General features: G+C 37.1%; 1 protein-coding gene across 2 annotated transcripts in view; it reads right to left on the reverse strand.

Moving 5' to 3' along the window:
- Positions 1–16,130, reverse strand: part of LOC139981616 (mediator of RNA polymerase II transcription subunit 13-like) — a 94,171-nt gene extending 78,041 nt beyond the window's left edge. Inside the window, exons 1-2 of one of the 2 annotated variants that reach the window (XM_071994136.1) lie at positions 15,912–16,130; positions 5–275 (exon numbers count right to left, since the gene is read on the reverse strand). In XM_071994136.1, coding sequence (XP_071850237.1) covers positions 5–275; positions 15,912–15,980 — 340 coding nt within the window. In that variant the 5' untranslated portion in view covers positions 15,981–16,130. The remainder of the gene's footprint in view (positions 1–4; positions 276–15,911) is intronic. The other variant, XM_071994135.1, reaches the window with a different exon arrangement.
- Between the last annotated feature and the right edge of the window lie 8,853 nt (positions 16,131–24,983).

Raw genomic sequence — 24,983 nt, forward strand, 5'->3', positions numbered from 1 at the left:
TTACCTTTTAGTTCGGGGTATGTAATCAACTCGCCAAACTTGGGATCTTCTCCGTACCAAAAGATCCAAAGCTCTTTCGCCCACTGGGGTGGTCCATCCGGCCTGCTGTTGTCCAAGATATTGAGGTCCTCATGGCGGACTCGGCGCCACACGCTGAGAATGTTGGACTGGAGGCATTTCGAGTAGGTGCTGAGAACAGGGTCTTCGAGGGGCCCTACCGGCACAGGACGGTCAACTGCAATGTAGGCTTTCCACTTAATGCCACTAAGATCAGCCTGTGTGTGTGTGTAAACAAATACAATACATTGGGGTTAGAAAAACGAAGATCGTTGCAAGAAACATGCAGCAGCAACAGCCGTGTCAAAACATTGGTACTGTACTGTGCGTAAATTGAGCAACATAGCAGCTCTCATTCTAGAATTTGTTTTCATACTTTAAGAATCTGACCATCAATTAATCCCATTAACAATTACATATTTTGACATTCTACGTTCCTGAGGTACTATTGTACAAGAAAACAAACAAACTACTACATAGACAATATACTGCAAAAGGTCCATTCTGAAGGAAGACGCGATGGGCATTGACCTGAAGGAGGAGGGTCGGGTGCAGGAGAGAAAAGCTGAAACTTTCAGTTAATACTGTAGGCTAGGTAGATGGGAAAGAGCCAAAGGTTGTATTGAGAGTTGCGACAGGTAAGAGAGGAGAACAGTCAATTTTCTGAATAAGCTAAGTACATATCAAATTTTCCTTACATGTTTTGTAATCCCTTACAACTTCAAACTACTGTATGAAACATTTTTGCCTTTTAAGTTAGGCTTATACTTGATACAATATGAAATATGATCCTATACCACTGCTGCAAAATCTTAGCATACATGTAATGGTACTCAACAAACCTAATGTACAATGTACTGTAATATTGCAAATTGCATTTAAGAAAAATTTGTATCAACCTTGACACCAAGACATCTTACTGGGAAGTTTCCAATAAACTTCCAGGTATAACATTTCCTCAACTCCTCAATTACCATGTACTGTACAACAGTAAGCACTTACACACACATCTGACACAAAACACATACATATTGGAAACTTTCTTGTATAGAGGATGAATAGCTAGTAATAACAATAAAGTGGGGGAAACAAATTGTGGGAGTAAAAGATTCAGCTGAACAGTTAACAAATGGTACCCAAAACAGGCAATTGAGTAGTTGTAATTGGCACTATGATGTTTGAGGTTTATGAATCTGTTTACAATTAAAATAGGCCTACTAGAAATACTAAGAATCTGGGCACAAAAACATATTCATCTTAATAATCTTTAAGCAATTTACTCATTGTGCAGCATAGCACTCTGCTATTTTCTATATGTAGCAGACAGTAATTTGTTGCTCACCAAAAGGCACTACATTCCTACGTATGTTTTTATTTTACAAAAGAAGGTGAAGACTAGCCCTGGATGTATCAGGCCTAATTTTTTATATCCCACCTCACACCACTCAGAAATAACCCTTTTCAGAGGTTAAGTATTGCCAGCACATGTATGGAGCTAAATCAACTTAGACTGCAGTCACAGGAAGATTTGTCCTCGCAAATTATTTCAAGCCAGGAAGTTCTCATGTGTCTACCAATCTATGAAGAACGTAACTTTTGTACAATTTTCAAGATGCTATGAGATGACAGATCACCGTGCCATCGTATTTCATATTGCATGATGACGAATCTGCATGTTCAGACCATCATCCGTTGTCGCTTTTAACAGTCATATTCTGATGTTACCATGCATTTTTTTCTTGTAAAAGAGTATCATAACCATATGTGCGTAGGAGGCGGGGGAGCTGGTGCGGGCTGCAGCCCCCGAACCAAAAATGTTTGTGAAAATTCGGGCAATTTGCTGAGAATTTTTCGGGCACCTACTGAAAGAAAATAAATTTGCAATGTGTTTTTCAATGGTTAAATTTATATTATTATGATCATTATTATTGTTACGACTTCCCCAATCATTATAACAAATATGAAAGGGTAATAACACGGAAAATGATTGTATGTTATTGGCATGCGATGTAATAGCCGATGAATGCCTATATGATATGCACATTAAGATGTTGAATGAAAAATTTTGGTTATATTTTTCGGGCAAGTCGTTACAGGGCCCCCCCCCCCCCAAATCAAATTAGGCTCCTACGCCTATGATCACACCTAACCTTATCAGTGATAATCATAATCTGATCATTTTTCATCCAAAGGGCAGCATGGACCTTACGTACACATGTTCACAATTTTCTTTTCCCTTGGACACCAGTTGCTAACTACCTTACAGTAACTGTACACTAATTAAGTCAACTACTGTATAAAGTCAATGCTATCATCAACATTAACTCTTCAACTCTATATATGAAATGCTACAGTCTTAACACATTTACCTGAACAGTACTACTACTAGCAGTTACTTTATAAACAAAGTGGGCACTTTATTACCTAAACACACAATGTGTTTTATTTTTTTTTTTCCACTCAGCCTGAAATCTTTCTTTTCATTTTCTATGTTGGAATCTATATGAACTTTCCCTGTAGATTGATCTTTAGTACAGTACTGTATAGTAGTAAATATGCGAACTGCTGAACTGTTCACCCTCTAGGTGACTTCAGGCATGCTTCAAAGTGAATGACTACACACAAGTTTGTAAACCAACCAAGGACTAGTAAAACACACTTCTGACAGTGCTGCCAATATTGCACAATAGTCTGTTAACACAATCCCACTATGCTGCCACTGAACTGTGACAAGCACCCTACAGGCCATAAGGTCAAGGTTTCTCCTGCATAGGTCAAACAGCATGCAGGCAATTCTGGCAGATGTATAGTACACAATTATAGGGACAAGTAATCATGTACACACAAGTCACAGCCAAGAGTCAATGGTGTAAAGAAGTTTTGTGAATGCTCAGATGTTGTGTACACAAACACACTCCATCAGGTTGGTAACTCTATTGTGCAGAACCCTTTCAATAAAGGAATACTTGTGTGTTACGCTATACGGTACTGTAGCAGTCTACAATGTGTGGTGTGCAGAAGGAACTACAGTAGCGTATAACAATTCCTTAAAATCTAAACCAAGGGGCAGCAGAATAAAGAAAAGTAACAGGATTAACCTTCCTTTCATTTCTTTTTTAAATATATTCTAATGTTTTCTGCATAGTTGCTTGATCTCAAGACATGTAAGAAACTCAAAACACACGGTAGACATTGTGTGTGCATTGGTCAGTAAGAGTACATTTCAAACTGGCAATCTCAGGTACGGTACATGTGTTTACTATACAATGGGGGGGGGGGGAGAAAATTTGCTGGGAGCTCTCTCCATACCAAAGACTTCATAAAATCAATTTTACAAAGGTACTTTGGTTCACAGCCACAAAACAGAGATATATTGTGTTGAATCGAGTCAAATAAGAGTCAAAATTGAGTTGAATGTTTTCATTGACTTGATCATTCCTCTTTTTTGCCTCATCTGTTATGATAATCAAAGACATGTCTCTCAATCTTTCAATCATGATCATAAAGTTTCCATTTTAAATACTATTAGCTCAACCTCTGCAGAATTTTGAAATACTTGGCTTTCTTTGATTGGTGATTACTTGTTTCGAGTTTCAGAAGACATTAATTTGGAAAACTTCCCCTCGCACATTAATCTAGATCAGATGTGATCATTTATTTTCCCACTGATTAAAATTGGGCATGGATCGATCCATGGCTAGATAAAGTAAACATGCTTTTGGGAGTTTTCATGTTTCTTTTTATAGCCTGCAGCCAATTAAACAGACTGAGTGACTACTGGCCAAATATTACGGGCAAAGAACCATTTCCTTACGTTTCAGCACGCAGATCTGCAATGCATGGTTCTTTGGGGGAATTTTTTTTACAGAATTTCAGAACATGTTGCATGTTGGTTGCCAAACTGTTAGATTTGGATTTTGGGGGCAATATCTAGCAGCAATGTACAGTAGACAATAAGAGGAAAAACTGATAAACATTAAGAGTCCAGATCCAAAATAAGGAGTCACTATTCGGCTCCCAAGCAGGGTCTAGTACGCTGACTTCTAAGGCCTTCTGTAAGAGATGAATTATGCATCAAAGCCAAGAATGTATATATATTTTTTTTTTTTTTTTTTTTTTTTTTTTTTTTTTTTATTGGCATCCTTCAAGATGTACTGTACAGTAGGTTTCTTCATCAACAACCTGCAAATGTAAGATCATGACAGGAATGATCTACAGTAACCTCACCCACACACACATACACACACACATGAAACTTAAACTGTACCACTCAATGCCATACAAATTTCAAAGTTGTATTGCATATACTGTACTGTACTGTACATAGTTATTCTGAACGGGATAATTTAATACAGCACCATCAATCTTTAAATGTTATCATTTTTTCTTGGGGTAAGATAATTGATAATGTGCTACTGTGCATAATATCTAGAGGACATACAGTATACTACATAATACAAACATTGCCTTACATTTGGATCATTAAAGGAATCATGTGACTATGACAATTCTTTCGATTCTATTTCAGGGAATAATTCATCCAATATGGCATTTGAAGCAAAATGTTACGCAAAATGGCCAAATTGATACATTGATACATTGTGTGAAAATGTACAGCAGTTTTTGTACCCCGGACGAATTCAGAGCCATCAAAATTGATTGGCAAAAAGCGAACACGAAAATTTATTCCCTCTTCTTCCCAACAAATATCTATTGCAAAACAGTTATTCTCTGCGGAAGATCTACAATCTGGAACTCGAACAGAGCAACTGTTATTACATACTTGTTTTCCACCCAATGACTACAATTGTTGCATACAGGCTAATACCTGATGCAATTAATGTTAATAACACCTGCCCCTATACATCATCACGTTAGAACAGCACTGTGCCAACCACATCTACACAGACATCAAATAACAACCATGAAAACTACCCCACCGCCTGTAAATTACATCCAGCCGCTAATCAACAGCAATGTCAGCCACCCATCTACTAAATCTTTACCTTGTGTAATTCTAAATTAACTTCTGTCTATTGTCGTGACAGTGTAAGAGATATTTTCCCAACAGCCAAGAGGGAGGGGGTGAGATTGCTGATTGTGGAAATAAGTCAACCGTTCACTCACCAATGAAGCATGTTGTACTTGATGGTGGAGATTCACAACTTGACAAGCGGTTTCAAGTACTCCAAAGACATTGAAGAAGAAGAAGCTGATAACTAAGAAGTTGTAACTTATAGCCAAGTTTGTCACTATTTGTACAGGGCACAGAATTTTGTATTTTAAATGCAGTATCTGGACATGCCTGCTGGTGGTCTAAAAGTATAAGACTAAACAATGGTACTACCGTATGGTACAACTATAACTGAAGCAATGTGTGGATGAAAAGACCTACCTGAACTGTCAAATTTGTCTGTGCCAAAGAGTGTATGACATATGATAGGATAATTGCCTACTTTCATGTAAGTAGAGATATAAACAGATGAGGAAGCAAACTGTTTAATCCTTGCTTTGAGACAGAATTTCAAGGCTTGATTTTATTTTAGTTTATTCTTAGTTTTTTATGCAGGGATTAAGGTGGATCAAACTATATGTACATAAATGGCTACTGTACCACTTGACAGAATTTCTAGACAGGTTACATTCAATCAACTAATGTACTGTACAGTAGGTACAGTGGCTTCTGTGAGAAGCTAGCTGCACTGTTACACAACTGCAGAATGAAGAAGAAAGTCAACCCTGGATAACACACGTACTTGTTTTTCAAAGGAAGTCTAAAGTTTGGGTAACTGCATATAGATCAAGAAAGGTACTGTAGTTGAACCAGCTGTCAGAATTAGAATTACTCACAGTGAGATTGCAACTGATCAAACATAGTACTGTACTAGTAGGGATACCATGTCAACGTAAAGCTGTATAAATTTTCTAAAGGAAATCTGAAACTACAAGTTTTGGCTAGTACCGATTCTAATATAGTGCATGATTATGATGACAAACGTTTGAAACTGTCAACATGACTCACTTCCTATCTCCTGCAAACAGTGCATATTATTCATATTCACATTCGGGCAGCCAATCAGTCATTACTTAATACAATTAACTGTACTGCACTCCATCATTTGAAATTAGCTCAACTTAGTATTTAAAGAAAGCTAATCAAACTGCACTGCTATACAACTTTTGGGTTGCTTATCAAAAGACGTCACACACTGAATGCAAAAAGCAGGCTGAGAGGCTATTACCGGGAACCAAGGTCTAGTCCCTGTTGTACAGTATGTTGGAACAGGTGCACTTCTTTGGAGAAAAAAAAAACTACAGGGTAAATCATACTTACAGTTTTTCTCCCCCATTGGATAAAGACAAATATTGACACCAAATCCTATCACTGATCTTTGCCCTTCCAAAATCTGGATCCAACTAAACATACTGCACAACATACATACTACAGTTACTGTAAAGAACTGCAACATCAACTGTTCTACAAAGTCCATGGTGAACAATACAGTACACTGTTAATGATATCTGAGTGTCAAGTGCAAAACAAAACTACTTGTACTGTACATGTGCCTAATAATATATCAACTATTGGAACAGGTACAGTACAGTATCCTAACTCACCATGCATGCATACATAGCCTAGAAACATGTTCAGATTAAATTCCTATAATAAAATCATATGCACCACACAGGTGTGTTTTCTATGGTTTTTGAACCCATGTATCATGTAGAGGTATTAAATTAATAATACAATAAACCTGTTTCAAACTATTTCTCTAAGGTATTTTAAATGGACTTCAGAGTCGTGTGAAATTAGAACATAAAGGGTGCCGAGCTACTGTTACTGTACATGTGTGATATTTACAGGGCTTTGTGTCAAGATAGCCTACATTTAAGAGTACAAACAGTAGCTGTATCTTGTCAACACTGTAAAGGAAGGTATATATACAGTAGTAATATTACTGAACAGACACAAATGTGGCTACAGGCATTCTTATTAAAGGAGAGCTCTGCAATTCAACCAGTAGCCTGAGTATTTGGCGACTTGATTTCATCATTTTATGCCATTTGTAAAATCTTGGGCGCATTTTCAAACCGAACAGTTATGAAGCTCAACCATTCTCTAGCCAGAATAGCCTTCTGTAAGTAGAACTCACAATGAACAAAGCCTAATGTTATATTGTTTTCACTTTCCAGTTTTCACCTACAGTGAAACGGCCAAAGTGGTTCAAAAGTATAATGATTTGGTTTTTATATTTAGTCGAGACAATTAATCTTTCTTACCAATCATTAAACATGATAACAGAAGGTTTTGTTAGATACTGTACAAGAAGCAAAGTGAAAAAATTAATTACGTCGTCCCCCTAAGCTTATCGCGGGTATACTGTATGATGTTACTGTAAGTGCCAAAACTGGATAGTATATCGAACAGCATTAGTACAAACTCGCGTGAGGGACTTGCGATACTATACACGGTAGATTAGCACACCTATTCCGGCTATGAATAGCGTTGAATCGAATGATCTACCTTTTTCTCCCGTTGTGGTTGTGGTGAATCAAAAACGTGGGAAAATACAATCCTGTGGAAAGTAATAATCGGTTCCAAATATGTCATTGGTAGCGCAATGGATTTTGCCGATGACGATTTCTTACCGATTGTCTGAAAATCGGCCCGATGCCGATTTTCTAACCGATTATCGGTCGAACGCTAATATTTTGTGAAATATTCAGGGACTGATACTAAGGTGCTAATGATCGTCTGACATTCTCCTCACTATCAAGACTCATTATGTCTCTCACTGCACATACTTTCTTTCATAAATAATATACCCTGAAAATGAGGAAAATCAATAGTAACTATTATGTATGTACTGTAATAATGTTATATTATATAATGTAATATACAGGTACACACATGTGTAGGCGTATACTTGTAGTGCAAAATATTATGCAGGTTACTGTCAGGTAGCCTACAGTATAGTGCTAAATCCAGGATATACAGTATATTGGTAACTTTAGTTCTAGGGTAGAGACAGTAAATCTACAGTAAGCTATAACAACTACTGAAAGACCATTACACAACAGCTACAGTAATGTAAACCAATATTACCGCAATTGATGACAAGGAAATACATGTACTGTACTGTATTGTACTGTACATGCGTGTTAAAGTTGTTTACAATATTTTAATCCAGGGCAAAATTCTCAATGCTCGTCATGGCGTCCTGAGACGACCAGATTTCTGTTTGGACAACCAAAATCAACATACATCAAATCCACATTGCATTGTAACTGAATACTCTCAAATACTGTAGGGAAGTTGTAAAATGTTAAATTGGTAATTTGGTTGCATTCCTAATGATGATGTTCTATTCACCAAACCTACACATCTCTCCTACAGTGTATTGTACAAACAGTATTGGTCAATATTACAGTATTTTGGTACACTTTTCCGGACAACCAGAAAAAATCCTTAAAACTTAGCCCTGTTATCACACAAAAGCACGACATGGTAAAGGTAAACATTTGGAGTGCTAACATCAATCGACAAATGGCTGCACCAGTCCCAGGGTCAGAATTAAAAAAATATTAATTTTTGACTAAAAGAGAGTCCCTGCATGACTGTGCAAGGGTTTTTTTTGGGGGGCGACTATTTTATAGTAACATAATACATATTAAATAGCATTTTAACTACTATACCTGCAGACTGCATTCACAAAATATTCACTTCTAAAAGAACACAATTAACCCAATTGATCAACACTTTCAATCAGCACTTTCAATTTGTATTTAAAAACTTGCTTAGGCATATACTACTGTATACAGTAGGTTGGTATGCGTGAGTCCTAAGCCTATGCAGTACCTCCCTGCAACTCTTGAGCTGCTACTCGATTAGCGCGACTTCATACATTTTCCAAATTAGTTATCTTGTGTTTTAGATGCAGTATGGGACACGAAAAATATCACTATTACTCCATTACAATGCCTAAATCAAAGCGATCTTTAACGCAATGAAAATCTAAGGTAGTGCACTCGCAACCAGTGTTCAGTGAACATCTGAAAACTTTTGGCAACAAATCACGGTAGCGATAACAGCAACCTTGTCTCAAAACTCCTTGTTCTAATAATTTTTTTCTAATTTTTGACAATTTTATGACCAATGGCATGTAGAACAATAGGCAGAATAATTTAGGATGTGTTTGGCCACCTCAAGTGCATTGGTATATTGACATGAAATATTTGTTTCTTCACGTTTTTGTGTTAACGAACCTAACATCATCCTATTGTTGTTAGTGTATGGCACAGTGAAGCCTAACCAACAGCTTCACAGTACGTACAGTATGAAGCTGTTCACGTTCAGTACTATGTATATCATTGGGCTATACTATGACCCAGCCTAGGTCTATGGCATAGGTAAACAATGAATTTGGAATTTGCAGAACTGGAAAAACTTGTCATAAGAAGAAAGACTGGCGGCAAACAAATAATATATACCGTATTTTAATGAATCTTGGTTAAGTAAATAAAGGTAAATAAGCGTTAACAAGGAAAGAACATATGTCAAAAGTAATTATACAAGGACCCCTTTGATATTACTGGGGCATATTTTCTTTTATTGTAATTTTTTTTTGCCCAGATTAAGTCCAAAATTATAATGGCCCAACTTCTGCTGTTCATGATGACTACAAGTAAGTTTAGTTTAAGACATAAACCCTAGGAAGAGTAGGTTAGGATTGACCCCAAATGACCATTGACCTACTGTACTGTACTGTACTAGTTATGACTTTTGTATGTATCTGTTATCCCTTAATATTTACGTTACAACTCCACCAAGTTTGGTCAAAATTCAGCAAAGGACAAGAGAGCTGTAAACCTTACAACTAGAGCACCAATGGTGCAGAAGCTCATACCTTTTCGAGCTTAAAAATGTAGGGCTAACAAAACTTTATGGCCCACCAAATTTCAGGCCATTTTTCAGATTCCACCAATTTTGGGCCCATGAGGAATAACCCCCCCCCCCCCTCCGTTAGCAGAATCCTGGCCACACCACTGGCTATAATTCCTATTTTCCCCCTTTAAATCCTATTTTACCCACTCTCTCAAACAATACCCACTGACCTACCCTATTCAACTTTCTCCCTTCTACCTGAGCAGACCTGAAGCACTCCTTGCCAAAATTTTGGCTGGCTGCCTACATACCTCAGACTCAAAGACTTCTAAGAATCGGCTAGTGCTGATTGGCTATAGGGCTCTCATGCTTACAGTTCAGCAGTTAATAACAACTCCCAGTCTTGCTTTAATTCCACTAACAGCCTCTGCAGAGCTTAACCACAAATGTAAACAAACACTGCAGAGACTGGGAGACAAATTAAAGGAGCTTTGGCAAAAGGTGAAGACTCAGATTTTTTTAAACAATGGGGATTAATTGTAATTATATAATTAACTTTTGACCAAAAATTATTAGGCATCACCCTATTCATACACAATCCAACAATCATCAGTTCAACTTTGAATATGATCCATCAAAATCTTGAGGAGATTTAGATATTTGAAAATATTACAAAGAATGACCCCCGATGACCCCCTGAATGACATTTGACCTCAATTTTCCGAACACCCCTCGTAACTCTCATCCCGAGGAACGTTGTGACCAAGTTTCATTATAACTGGCCATAGACTGTACGAACAGGAGCAATTTGAAAATATAGGGCCGCGGCCTGGGCTACAAAAGACCCCTAGTTGATCTTTGATCTCAAATTCATGAACACCCTAAAGGTAAAACTTCCATAGTACTATCGTGACAAACCCTCAACATTGTACCATGGAATCTGTAGGAGAAGAAGCATTTTGCATATTTCCACAAAATGGCCCATTACGGCCCACAGGTGACCTTTGACCCCAAATTTCGGACCATCTCTGATGGCCCTATACCCAATGGTCCTTGTGTCCAAGTTTCATGAAATTCCATCAAACACTGTGCGAGTGGGAGCGGTTTTACCAATTGTTGACGGATAGAGTGATAGAGTGATAGAATGATAGAGTGATAGACGCCGCACTGTAACAATAGCTCACACCAGCATGCTGGTATGAGCTAACAATTGCTGATGAACAGACAGACAGACAGACACACATTGCCATGACAATTGCTCAATAATAAAAAAATTACATGAAGAAACAGTCAGGATCGTGTTTGGATGCACACTGACAATTCCAATGGTTTCATAACCTGTAAGTGTGCATCTCTACTGCCTTACTAGACAAGCCTATCAGTGTAAAAATGTCACACATGTGTGATTGCACAATTCTTTGACACATTTGCCGTGGGTACATTTGCCTAACATTTCAATCATTCACATTCAGCAATGGAAGATAGGGCACTTATATGGCACTCTGCCACTATACTACAGTGTACAGTACTGGCACCATTTGATGCTCTTTGATCCAACCTGTCGGGTTTCACTGCTTGGCAGCAATAAGGCTAGAGCTCTAGGGGGTCATGGTTATTTTCAGGTAAGTCAGGAAATTTGTAGTTATAAATCAGTTTATCACTCATTGTTAAATAATATATATGTCTGTTGTAAAATAATGCAGAAAATTTCCATAGAACTCTCGTTCGGGGCAGTTTAATTTAATTTTAATGTACGGCAGGGTTCTAAAACACTTTAGACCTTATTACTGTACAGTAGCTGCCTAGGATACGACGGTCAAGTGAATGATCGGATGCACCCACTGAGAGTATCTGACTGTAATGTAGGTTTTGGTTCCCCGTCACACTTTTTAAGCTAAACATGAAATGACGAAATACACCATACACCTGTAATTACTTAGAACCCAGTGCATAAAAATAGCATGCTACTGTATACAGTATATATTTTAAACCATACATTTGAACCATGTAGAAAGCTCCTAAGTCAATGGCTTCATCAGCCTAAAACGACCGACTTACTACTGTACAATACGGTACAGTAGAACCGTCTCTTTCAATAAACCGTCCAGGCTAATGTAGGCAATGTTTAGGGTACTGTATGTGGTGATTTGTCTTTAAAAGAGATATTTTGTAATTTCAAAACTTCAGTATATAGCAATAACAGCACCACATAATATCAGCTCACTATTAACACTAACAGGTTAGCAGTAACAGCACCATCATTGAATATCAGCTCACCATTAATGTCACTAACATGGTTTAAGGTACAGCACTGTACTACAGTATGCACACATGACCTTAAGTATTGTGCATTTGTCATGTGATTCCTTTGTCTGCTGACTTTTACGTACAGTGCTTGAATACTTTCCTTTTCATGAGTTTAATACGACAACGACGACGACACGATTTGACCAAGAATGTGTGGGGATTTCCCCAACATGATTGTTGTTGTGCTAAGATATCCAGATTACAGTAGGACTACTGTACCACTGTACTGTAGGGTGATAAACTTGGCCATCCATACAGTTCAGTATGTACAGTACTTGGTCTTGTGGTGATTCCTTTCATATACGGACTAAGCATGAAATACGATTTTGGTTTTGTTTATTTAATGAACTATGATTGTTTCCTGTGATTTCTTCTTTTTTGGAGGGGAGTGGGGAGGAATGTTATGACAGGGAGACTGGCAAGTCGCAGTTTCTAACTTGATACATCTACAGTAGGCTATTAAACAATGTGGCAAATCCATTTCAAAAAAAGAAAATGCCTCACAATTTTTCAAGCATATTAATTTCAGCATACGATGCTGTAAGCCAATCGACTACAATTTAGACCTTGCTTGGTAACGATGTTAAAAGTCACATTTGTAAGAGATTGAAAAGATTACAATCGGCTGGTGTAGCTCTCATTCCCAAGGTTTTCTTTAATTTCTTTCTTTTTTATTCCAATGGTAGGTTATGTGACAAGAATCAGGAAGATTAAAATAATTCACTCTCTTCATTGAAGACTTGGTTGAAAGCTTATCTCAAATATCCTGGTCTCAAGTCTCGAGGTAAATTACTGTATAACTGGGTCCATCATTACTCTAAGTGGGTGATCAACTGTGCCATCATGGCAATTTAGGCTTTACTTACTGTTGTTTATTTTGGTATTAAATGGGATACATTAGGCTACCTCCATTACAATACCATCAAATTTGTCATAGAATTGATAACGTTGCCGTACACTGGATCAACGGTTGGGTGGAGGTGGAGTGTAGGATTAGTGGGAGGGAGGGAGTTATCAGCATACTATAGTTGTAATGGGAATGGCATAAAACATTTGCTCCCATATTGTAATTATCCAGGAGCAAAACATTTAAACAAACGGTAGCAACCAGTTCCTTCTTATGGTCAGTCCCCTGGGTACCCATTCACTACTCAACAAACCCAAGGGCCCTGTTCATTATGTACCATACAATCCTTACATGTCATGCAACTCTCACTGCACAGGACAGTACGCTCAGCACTGCACTGTATCAGCTCAGTACTGTCAAGTGAGAGTAAACAACCGCTTGTTTTGTCTGTGTGCTGATTTATACAAAAGGATTGCATACAGTATATTTTCTATTGATAATATCTTAAACACATGTGCAATGCTTTCACCTCAATGTTGCTTTTAATCACCTCATGTGCTCGTAGGAATGTTCCGTACCCAGCTAACATGCATTTCTAAAGCACTACTGCACAGTACAGTGAATAGTATAAGCCTATTAGTATAAGCCGCATTGAACAAGCTACTCCTGAAAATGTTCTGTGTGACTGCAGCATCTGATGGAGAGTATTCGCATAAACTTTTGATAATTCAACGCTGGAAGGTTACTGTACATATCACAAGAACAGTATACTCGGCAAACCAATGAAGTTATAGCACTTAAAAGACACTGGGCCATTACTTGCACTGTGTGTATTGACGAATGGTCCTATACACCTTCATCCCTTGTCCCTGTGTAGCTCTCAGGCTAGCGTCCTATGAATTCATGAAATGTGGTTCAAGTCAGCAAATTCCAGGAAACTCCTGTACATAAAGTATGTTACTTATCCCTTATTAATTAAATGGTAATTTGGTGTTATGAGATAATGGACTTGTGGCTTGATTATTTCATGTGTAACACTTATTGTCAACATTCTACCAAGTACTCCAATCAAAGCATTCAAGGCATGCAATGCTGAGAGATTAAAACACTCTCTTTCTGATTTGACTGTGTGATTTAGTTTAAAGACTTCAACTATGTGATTTCATGAATGGTATGATCAGACTCCACCAGAATGAATAAGAAAAACTGTCCCTAACTTTGCACAAATGCGTGAAGCGATTCATGAAAGTGCCCAAGAAAGAAAAAAAAAACATTCTTTCACTGTATAAATTTTATCAGTGTTTGTTGTGGCCAAGTAGATTAAAACTTAAAATGTATTTGAAAAATTGGTAATCAATTTGACTTTTAAACACCACAACTATAATAGTACAATGTCTACAGTAATAGTACAGAGCTCTTGGGTTTACTTCATTTAAAACACAGGACACAAATTTAGGGCACTAAGGGGGTATACAAAGAAACAAATCATAAAACATTTGGTAAACAATATGTTTGATCAAATGTGCACAGATAGAAATAGGAACATACATTTTTCAAATTGTAAATATACTGTTAACACTCTTATTTTAACATCAAGAAAGAAATATAACGAAATTATGTCATGAAAAGCAATCTAAATTTTTTTCGCTTCCTTTACTAATAATGATAATAATATCATAATGCATAGCCATTTTCCTAGGTTGTCAGGTACCAGCTCCCATCCTTACAATACGTTTATATAATTTAAATTTAATATTTAGAAATAAATTTTTACTTTTCCCCATTGCATTTTTGTTGACAATAGGCAATATTCATCCCAAGTTAAATGTGATAATTTGATATCCTCTTTATAAGTTGACATGCAACTTATTAATGTCAATATAGTAAATTTCTTCAAACATTCATGATATTTATGAGCTTGAAAAAATGTCAACAAAATATAGAGTGTTGGATATTCATCCCATGGTCAGGAATTCTCGAACTCATTTAAACAAATTCACAACTGGGTTTTCACGTATCAACTACTGAAGATTCTGCACAGAGGTATCTGAAGTATTTCCACATAACACCAAGTGCTGCAACATTTTTTAAACACACACTTTTCCACATAGACGTAGCATACAGTCACTTTGTACTATAAGCCTATGCCCTACAAAAATTATACTTTCACACGAAATAGCATCTTGTCATTAAATTGACTTAAACCTTGTGGGGACATTACTGGCCATAGGCTATTGCTCAGACTAGGCTATGGCATAATGTGCCATTGTCTAGTCTTGGGTGGGCCTAGAAAGTAAGCAAAGCCTTACTAAGTTAAGCAAAGCCTGAACTACATTCCACAACCTAACCATGCAGTGATCTCCATCAAGCAAATTAGAAGTTACTGGAAGGGCCCAGGCTGGGCGCAACTCATCTTTACGTTAGGCCTAATCAATGCTGGTTGTGGAAGTGGTAATGTAAACTAGGCTTCATAACAAGCCCTACAATCTATCCAAACTTTCCATTAAGCCAACTTATCTTTGGTTTCTAGCATTTGACTCCACAATCATACCTTACACTGCTCTAACATTACAGTTAAGGATTTTGACAAATTCACACAACAGGCCCCAACACTTACTGTACGCGAAATAAGTTTACATTATCTACACACTGTGCACTTCTTTATGTACACGACTGTCCCCATCGTCTCGCACACACATTGACAAGGACGTACGTTTAACTAGCCTAGGTTCGTTTATCCTAACGAACATGAGATCACTACTAAGCTAGGCCTGACTTGGTAATAATATAACACAATGACCACAGATAACTCACTAAGGCGAATAAATTTGTGTAGCAATCCTCCAAACTGGCACCATTCGCCGCCGAATTTGCCCCACTCATGTTACAGGCATGACTCTAACGACCTGAGTGATTTCAGCGACACAGGATAAACACAAAGAGCAAAATATCCAAGTATAGATCCACAATTAGTCGGTCGAGAAGTTGTAGTACGTTCCTACAGACTGTACTACAGTAATGGCGACACTGAGTGGCATAATGCCAGGCGGAATGGTACGTACTGATTGATTGGTCGTCACAACCCACGTGATCTATTTATTCAAATCTTTATTTTTGCTAAAAGGAACCTTCCATGGGACTTTTTTATATATAAAATATACACTTTAGTATATTGGAGAAATGGTTTAATTCATATTCAAGCGGCTCGGAAAGCATCAACGTTTTCTTTGAACGAAAGATGAGGACAGTAAATGAAAGTCATTCCTTTTAAAAGATCTGTAAAGTGACATGGACGGGTACGAAGCGATCGCTCTGCGACCTGCAACTGCATTTAAAAGCCACTTTTCTCCGCCCACTCTAATATCATATCTCAAAGTTGAAATAGGGTCAACTTTACTACTCGAATATCATTTGACCGTAACTGCTCGACGTCTTACTTTTGTCAACATCTCGTCCGCCAATTCCACAGATGTATTGCGCCATATCGAGTTCTTCGTTGTTGTTATATTCAGTTTTATTTGATTGGCAATCTTCAAAAATACTAAATCATATAGGCCTAGGCCACTATAAAATCAGGTCGAATAAAACAGGTGCTGTGAATGAAATCTTGGCTCTCGGAGTTGGTATCAGAAAGCAGTATCATATTTTGCTTTCTGATACCAACTCCGAGAGTCAAGATTTCATTCACAGTACCGGTTTTATTTATTGCCAATATGATAAGGTACACATTTGAAACTCAGTCTTACATGTCTTCACTTTCTGCGAAATAATCAGTTTTCTTATTTTCAGTTTTTAAAGTCTACACGAGCAGAAAAAATGCTGCAATGTATAAAAGTGAAAAACAACATAATAAATGGCGGAATGTTATGGAAGCATTTTAAATTGAAGTTTCCACAATCTGTTTGTGGAAAAAAATATCAGTCTTGTGTGACTGACAAAAGAAAGATAAAATGCCAGCAAATATATAACAAACTGAGGTTAAAAGTTCACTAACTGATAACGCGCCAGAAACAATAACTGAAGGGGAAATACCGACAAGAATGAAACGGGTCGTAACTTTGCGGAACACACAAGTCCTGCGTGCACATGATTCGGGAATTAGAAATGTGTTAATATAGGTAAGTATAGCTAATTGGACAGCCAAGTGGTTAACCCAAATTAACGTCTCTTAGATTGATTTAAATCCTATTATACAAGATCATTGGCTAATTCCTCAAATATAAGAACTTATAGTTATGATAGCTGCTACGTCATACGGAAAACAGGAGAAAGGAATTCACCTTTTTTTGAGGAAGCAAGAAATATTGAGGTCTAGCCCCGGCTGATTATGGTGTTCAAGATATTCAGTTTATGATGATTGAATGCTAATTTAAGGCTTAATAGACGATGAAGTCGCTTCCTATAATATTGTCGAAATGTAAAAGGTTAACCACCTTTTTCTTAATTTTAATAACTCATCCCAAAAATGTTCTTGTAACTTCATTCAATGGACGGTCCCGGCCATTTCGATAGTCAATTAAGACACTGATCTTTAAATGGGGCCAAAAGGGTCTCAAACGTATCAAACTTACAATTAACGTATGACTGACTACAACAGGCTGGGATCCGAATCTTCTAGCAAAGCTTTAGCATGCTGCTAAAAGTTGGAAGCCCTGTCATACCAGGTAAACTCTAAAGGAGACATCAACCGTCATTATGGGTTTATATGTCAGAGAACGTTGTGGAAATTAGCAACTCCCCCAAACAGCAAAGAAAATCTTTCTACTTTCTGTTTGTTTTGCTTTTTTCTTTTCATATTGTCATAGATTGCCGTATAGCCTAGTATATTGAACCTGAACAAGAATAAGAGCTTAAGTAATTTCCTATGACAGTTGGTTGCTTCGCACGTCTCGATCAGGCTTGTCCCCCCCCCCCCCCCTTGACACACATCATTTATATGACAGGGTATCATCTTAAAGGTTATTTTATTGCCGACAGTATATTGTAAACGATTATTATGGGCCAACCACATGATTAAATCCTGCATTTAACTTTTTGCGATGACTATAATGCACGAATTACGATTACGTGAGATCAATGTAACTAGGCCAATAGGTATGTCATATACACACACAGGTAAATTTCGCAACGTACGTAGTGAACTTGGCAACGCTAAGAGCCATTAAGCAAAGTCCCCCCGGCTCAAATTCGGCACAAAGTCAATGCACGTTGTATGATATTCACCCCTCATCTAAACCCTCTGCCAAAAGTCAAGTCAGGTCACGTGACTTCACGACACCTCACGAGGTTGGATCATCAAGCAGAACTAATCAATCAGTTGTATAGATCTAACGTCAACACACGGCGTATGATATTCACTCCTCATTTAAAACCTCGGTCAAAAGTCATGTCAAGTCGAGGTAAGTCAAGTCAAGTCATGCCACGTCACGTTACGTCACGTCAATTCACGTCACGTCACGAGGTTGGGTTATCAAGCAGAATGAATCAATCAGTTGTATAGATCTAACGTCAACACACGGCGTATGATATGCACCCCTCATTTAAAACCTCGGTCAAAAGTCACGTCAAGTCGAGGTAAGTCAAGTCAAGTCATGTCACGTCACGTTACGTCACGAGGTTGGGTTATCAAGCAGAATGAATCAATCAGTTGTATATAGATCTGGCGTCAACGTACGGCGTACGCTATTCGACGCCCCTCATTTAAAACCTCCGTCAAAAGCCACGTCAAGTCACGGTAAATCAAGTCAATTCAAGTCATGCCACGTTACGTCACGTTACGTCACGTCACTTCACGACACCTCACGAGGTTGGATCATCAAGCAGAATGAATTAATCAGTTGTATATAGATCTGACGTCAATGTACGGCGTATGATAGTCACCCCTCATCTAAACCCTCGGTCAAAAGTCACGTCACGTCACATCACGTCACTTAACGTCACGTCACGCCACGAAGTTGGATCATCAAGCAGAATGAATTAATCAGTTGTATATAGATCTGACGTCAATGTACGGCGTATGATATTCACCCCTCATCTCAACCCTCGGTCAAAAGTCACGTCACGTCACATCACATCACGCACGTCACGCCACGCCACGAAGTTGGATTATCAAGAAAAATGAATTAACCATTTGCATATTGATCTGACAGATAAGCATAATCTGCTTCACTGAACTGAGATGCTGGGGGGGAGGGCGGGGCGGGGGGCAAGGAAAAATATTATATCCTTCCATTTAATTATAAGAACAACCAGATAATCGCAGTAACGTAATTTTTACAGACGATGTATTGTAGAATGACACCATATAGTACACGTATAGTACATGAGAATAATGACATATGTGCCTATTGACTGATTGTTGACTCTGCGTTCGCTTTCTATGTCAATACTGTCATTCAACATGGACGTTCATGTTACCAAATCACATTGATTCATTGCTATTGTATTGCCTACGTATATATGTTTCCACTTATTATATAGTTAGTATGGAACAAAAGTTGCATGTTGACTTCGATATCAATAAAATTTTTAATCATTTTTGTTACAGTTTATTTTACATGCATGCTGTTCCATTGTTATTCGTCAAATGTGAAAAGAAAAGGAGAACCAATGATAACGGTATAGTGCTATATGCAGATAGAGCTAATGTCGTACTACACATTATTAACACACGTGAAAATGAGTCACTCATCTCAAGAGTAAGCATCTAAGAAAACATGTCGGCGACCGCAAATATACGGAGATATGGACAAAACTTGGACTACTTCTTCTGCTGCTCTACTAGAAAGCATGTTTATTCTATCTATTAAGTTTAGTTTTGTCACAGAAGTGCTTTTATCACATGTTTTTTGTAAAATAAAGAGAGGTTATAAGGTGGCTAAATTTGCATATTTAACATCAATGTTTGTCTGTGTGTATGTTTTCTCTTTCTCTTTCTTTTTATTTATTTATTTTTTTTTTCCTTTTATTTTTTTCTTCCTTTTCTTGATATTTGTTAATATATTTTTCTCTTTTTTACTGTTTCTTTTTCTTTTTCTTTATTCATTATTCCCCCTTTCTTTCCTTTTATTTTCCCTTTTCTTGTTATTTATTTATATATTTTTCTATTTCTAATTCTGTTTCTTTTTCTTTTCCTTTTCTTTTACAGTTTCTTTTTATTTATTTATTTATTTTTATTTTCCGTTTTTTTTCTTTTCCTTTATCTTTACCATTTTCTTTTTATTTATCTATTTTTATTTTCCCCCTTTTTTCTCTTTTTTTTTCTTTTTATCTATTTAGTTATTTCCTTTTTATTTCCTATTTTTTTCTTCTTTTTCTTTTTCTCTTTCTTTTCTCTGTGTCTCGTTTCTCTTTTTTCTATTTTCCTCTTTTTCTGTTAATGGCTGAAGGGATGACATAACATAGCCTATATGAAGATACCTAATTGCGAATAAATTCGGGTCTAGAGGAAACCCCGTGTCGTTGTTAAATTTTTCAACATTCACAATGTTAGGATGCATATAGTTCATACTATAACTTGATCTTTACTGCAAAAGTCAAGTTTTCTTGTGTATGAGTATAAGCCCTTTACAAGCTATGTATGGTTGTGTAAGTATGTATATACGTATGTCCATACCCACTGAGTCACTCTTCTGTGGTTATTTGTGCTCACCAGGATGCCAAGATAAGACACAACTATAAGTCCTCTTCAGAGGTCAAATTACTTTTAACACATTTTGTATGCAATATATGTTTGGTCTATACGTACAAAAACACTGAGCTATGAGATGGAAAATAGATAAACCAAAAATGACATATATAGAAATGAAAAATATGAGGACATCATCATTTTAAGTGACATATGAGTATTGTGAAGGGCAGATATTATAACGATATATAGGGTTACTAATGAAATCGTTGTCTATTACACATAACGTGAGCAGGCGTGTGATCCAGGGGGTTGGGTGTATACCCGCCCCTCCCCTTTTTCAACCACACACACATACATACACACACACCCACACACAAATTAAAGTAAACCTATAATTATATCCAAAATATGCCTCAGAATGCACCATTTTCCCGTCATGGCTGAAATTTCAATCTGTTTCTATCGAGAACCCACCCCGCCCTCACAACCCCTCTCCACCATGTAGGAGGCGGCATCAGTGACCATAGGGCCACATCACCGGCTTTCAAAAACCTTGAGTGAGGGATTTTCCCCAATATTTTTTGTATGACGTGACACTTTTCAAAAATAGCAAAACGGAAAAATTTAAAACCCAGCGATGCATGCGACTGTTAGGTCACCAGTTAGCGGTTTGTAGTGATACCAGTAAGAAGTAATATAGCTCTAAATGGAACCAAAATGTGACATCGAAGATGCATAATTCGATATTAAATAAATATAGATATATAGATATATGTATATAGATATAATTGAAAACGTAATGAGAAGGAAAATCCAGAACAGTGAAAAAACTTCCAGCCTCCATCGGGATTCGAACCAAGGCCTCCCGCTTTGTACGCGGACACCCTAACCAACTAGGCTATTGACGCTGGTTGTATGTCCAGAGGTTCGAAACCGGTAAGGAAGGTCGTAATTCCACTGTGGGCGTTTGTCACCTGTATCGAACAATACTAGTTCTGTTTTTGGTGACATATTTTGCCTTACTCTAGAGATCAAACATGATGCTATCCATATATATATATATATATATATATATATATATATATATATATATATATATATATATATATATATCAGAATGGCGGACAAAATAAGGGATGAAAAAAGCTACCCATTGCTTATTTCATTAACAGGTCTTTTGATTAAATCCATTTACTCACATACCGGTATACATTTTGCTGTATGAAATATTTATAGGCCTGTATGTTAACGGTTACCATAGGTAGAGTTCAGCCTACATTTAGCCTATACCGACCCAGGTGATACCTATCACTTATTCACCTGAGGCATATATGTGAGCCTGTTATGAACACGAACCTCTCGGGTCGATCAAGAAACTCAAGTATTTTTAATTTTATCGTCTTCGTAGTTTTCGTTAATCCATCTTTACAGTGAAACCATATTGTAACCATTAAATTGTGTTCGAAACGTATTAGCTATATATAGGCAATTGATAGAAAGCAATATATATCCTATACACACCATACGTCAACGGGTGCATATCATGAACGTCGTTGTAACCTACTCACAGTAAATCTCTGTATACATATACCGTCTATATACAGAAAGCCTAAGATATCATTTTCACATATCATCTCAATTCGTTCTTCTTACCCCAAGCCCTTTTTTGTTCACTGATTTGCTTTATTTGATACTTTGGAGTGTCTTTTTTGTCAAAGCTTTAGAAATATGAAATAATGAATGCAAGTTACGCTATTATTTACCTTTCGGCGATTTTCACACCATACGAGTGGTGGCTGATATGCGAGTGATTTTTTTTTAAATTTGTAAATATTATTATAATTTCAATATGTATAATGAGTGGTTGACACAATGGTCGACTTAATCACTCCATGAATATTATCAATTTATTCAGGTATGAGTATGTGAACTGATTTAAGGCAGTTGATTGCAGCTCATTCTATTTTATGAAGGTAAAACGAAGTCTTAGATTTAAATATAAATAGGTGACATAATTATTATAAGTGGTGTTTGTCAGACATTTGGAAGAGTGGGGCAGAGTAAAAGGAAAGAACATTGTGAGTGGGGTGGGGTGGGTGGGGATGGGGTGGGGGTGGGTGAGTTCATAATGTGGACAATACAAGCTGGCGCCTTCGTGTCCCATGTTGGCGTGGGGTCCAAGGGCCCATCGCAGGTCAAGGAAGCTTGACAGAAACCATCATTGCCAGAATATAAATATATCAGTTTCAAATCAGCAGAATTTTCGAGGTAGATTCGAAGTAAATTATGGTCAGTAGAAGTCAAAGATTTGTGTCTCTTTCTGCCTGCTTCTGTTTAACATGACAATATTCATTGGGTGAGGGGCACCAGGGGATCGGGTACCAAACACTTTGGGGGGACATGTCCCCCGACCCTTGGAGACTCTACTGTATATATTTAATACAGCTACAGAAGGAAAGTATAAAAAGAAACACATTAGTCAAACGTATACGAGTTTGATATAGCTTGTTCCGTTGGTTAGATAGTAAATTTGAATTTTTTTAATTTATATATCTTTTATTATAGCTTAATTTGCATAACTATATCGTGGGTAAATATATCAGTTAATTGCGCGTTTGTGGGCAGCAAGAAAAAAATCCTCATTAGACCTGTATATGGGTAATATAAAAGCAACTTTACTTTAGAGAGAGACCAGCGTTATGGTGCTAAAAGCCAAATTCAACAATTTTTAAGTATGGCCTGTATTGTATCGTACAATGTCGTTGAAACTAAATTAGAGATATTATAAAAGAAAATAATAAGAAACGCTTGGTAAGCAGTTTCTCAAAGCAGAATTCTGCGATATGTTAACATTCCCCGATACTCGGTTACTTTCCAACATTCCCCAACATTGAGTCAAGTCGGATATTAAATCAGAATGTAAGGACAAATTATGGTATATGACGTATTGATATAAATTCAGGATTGTGAAACGAATTGCACCGCCATTGATCGGCGATAAGTTCAAGTAAAATTCAAACGTTTCTCAGACTGAATAAAAACCGTTGATTTTTTTTCCTCTTGCATTTTGATGAGTTGTACCATGTTGATATTTCTTTTTGCATGATATGCTGATATTGAAACATAACATATATTCATTTATATCTTGACACGCTGGTGTTTTATTGCAACAAGCTGATCTTTTTCCCGATATACTGATAGTTTTCCTAACAGTGCATGTGAAACAGATGACACATCATAGATCCGCGAATAATCCAACTACATATTCATTTAAAACAAAGATATACCAACAACTGTTGTTTCACAAAAGCATACAGCCAAATAAAACACAGAGAATTTTCATAACGGTATACGCTATAGGTTTTGCATGCAGAAACCTGTCAATTAACCGCAATTATTAATTCAAAAGGAAGGAAAAACAAAACAATAGACTCAAGTTGGTTGGTCTTGCAATCTTTTAAGATTTTTAATGAGTGCGTGCATGTGTATGATGATGACATTTTCATTTTGTGAGTATTGGCTTTGATTATGAGATGAATTGTCGTGCGGTAGAATCGAATCCCTTCAGAAATTAGGGTTAATTTAGAATTTTAGAGCCTTCAAACCTCCTCTTATATAAGTCTATAAATAACCTGCCTGGACTGATTTGAATGAAATGGGAACTTAGTTATCTTATTCTGGGATAAAATTTCACTTTGACGCAAACGCGGCATAAAAGTGGTTGGATATAATGTCATGGATATAAATACACATTTTAATGATATTGATCCAATCTTCTGAAATATAGTTCTTTCAAATATAGTAGCCTTTGTCAACAAAAACAACAACAATCTAGACATATTAAAAAAAAAAACTGTAAAGTCTTAATCAAATGACTTGGCTAGAGAAATGATACTTCCAGTGACTGCTTTTAAGGAAAGTCGAACTGTAAAACAATCATTGAAAACTTTCGACGTATATATATCCGACGTATTTGATAGCCTATAATCGCAGGCGCGGATCTAAGAGGGTGGGGTGGGGGGGGGGGGTTGGCTACACCCCCTTTTCAACATGACTCAAAAAGTCAAAAGTACCAGTTATTAACAGAATTCACCATTTAATGTGTGAGTTTTCTTTAACTATTTCTGTGGGTCGAACCCTAAAAGCCCCATCTATATGTGAGTCGGGTTCAACGACGCCAGGAACACGCCCTCCTTCGCAACATGCTTGTTCCAGTCCTGAATTGAAGAGCCACGCTACATAAATGGACCTATAAC

The sequence above is a fragment of the Apostichopus japonicus genome, chromosome 15 (genome assembly GCF_037975245.1).
Source record: "Apostichopus japonicus isolate 1M-3 chromosome 15, ASM3797524v1, whole genome shotgun sequence".
Lineage (NCBI taxonomy): Eukaryota > Metazoa > Echinodermata > Holothuroidea > Aspidochirotida > Stichopodidae > Apostichopus > Apostichopus japonicus.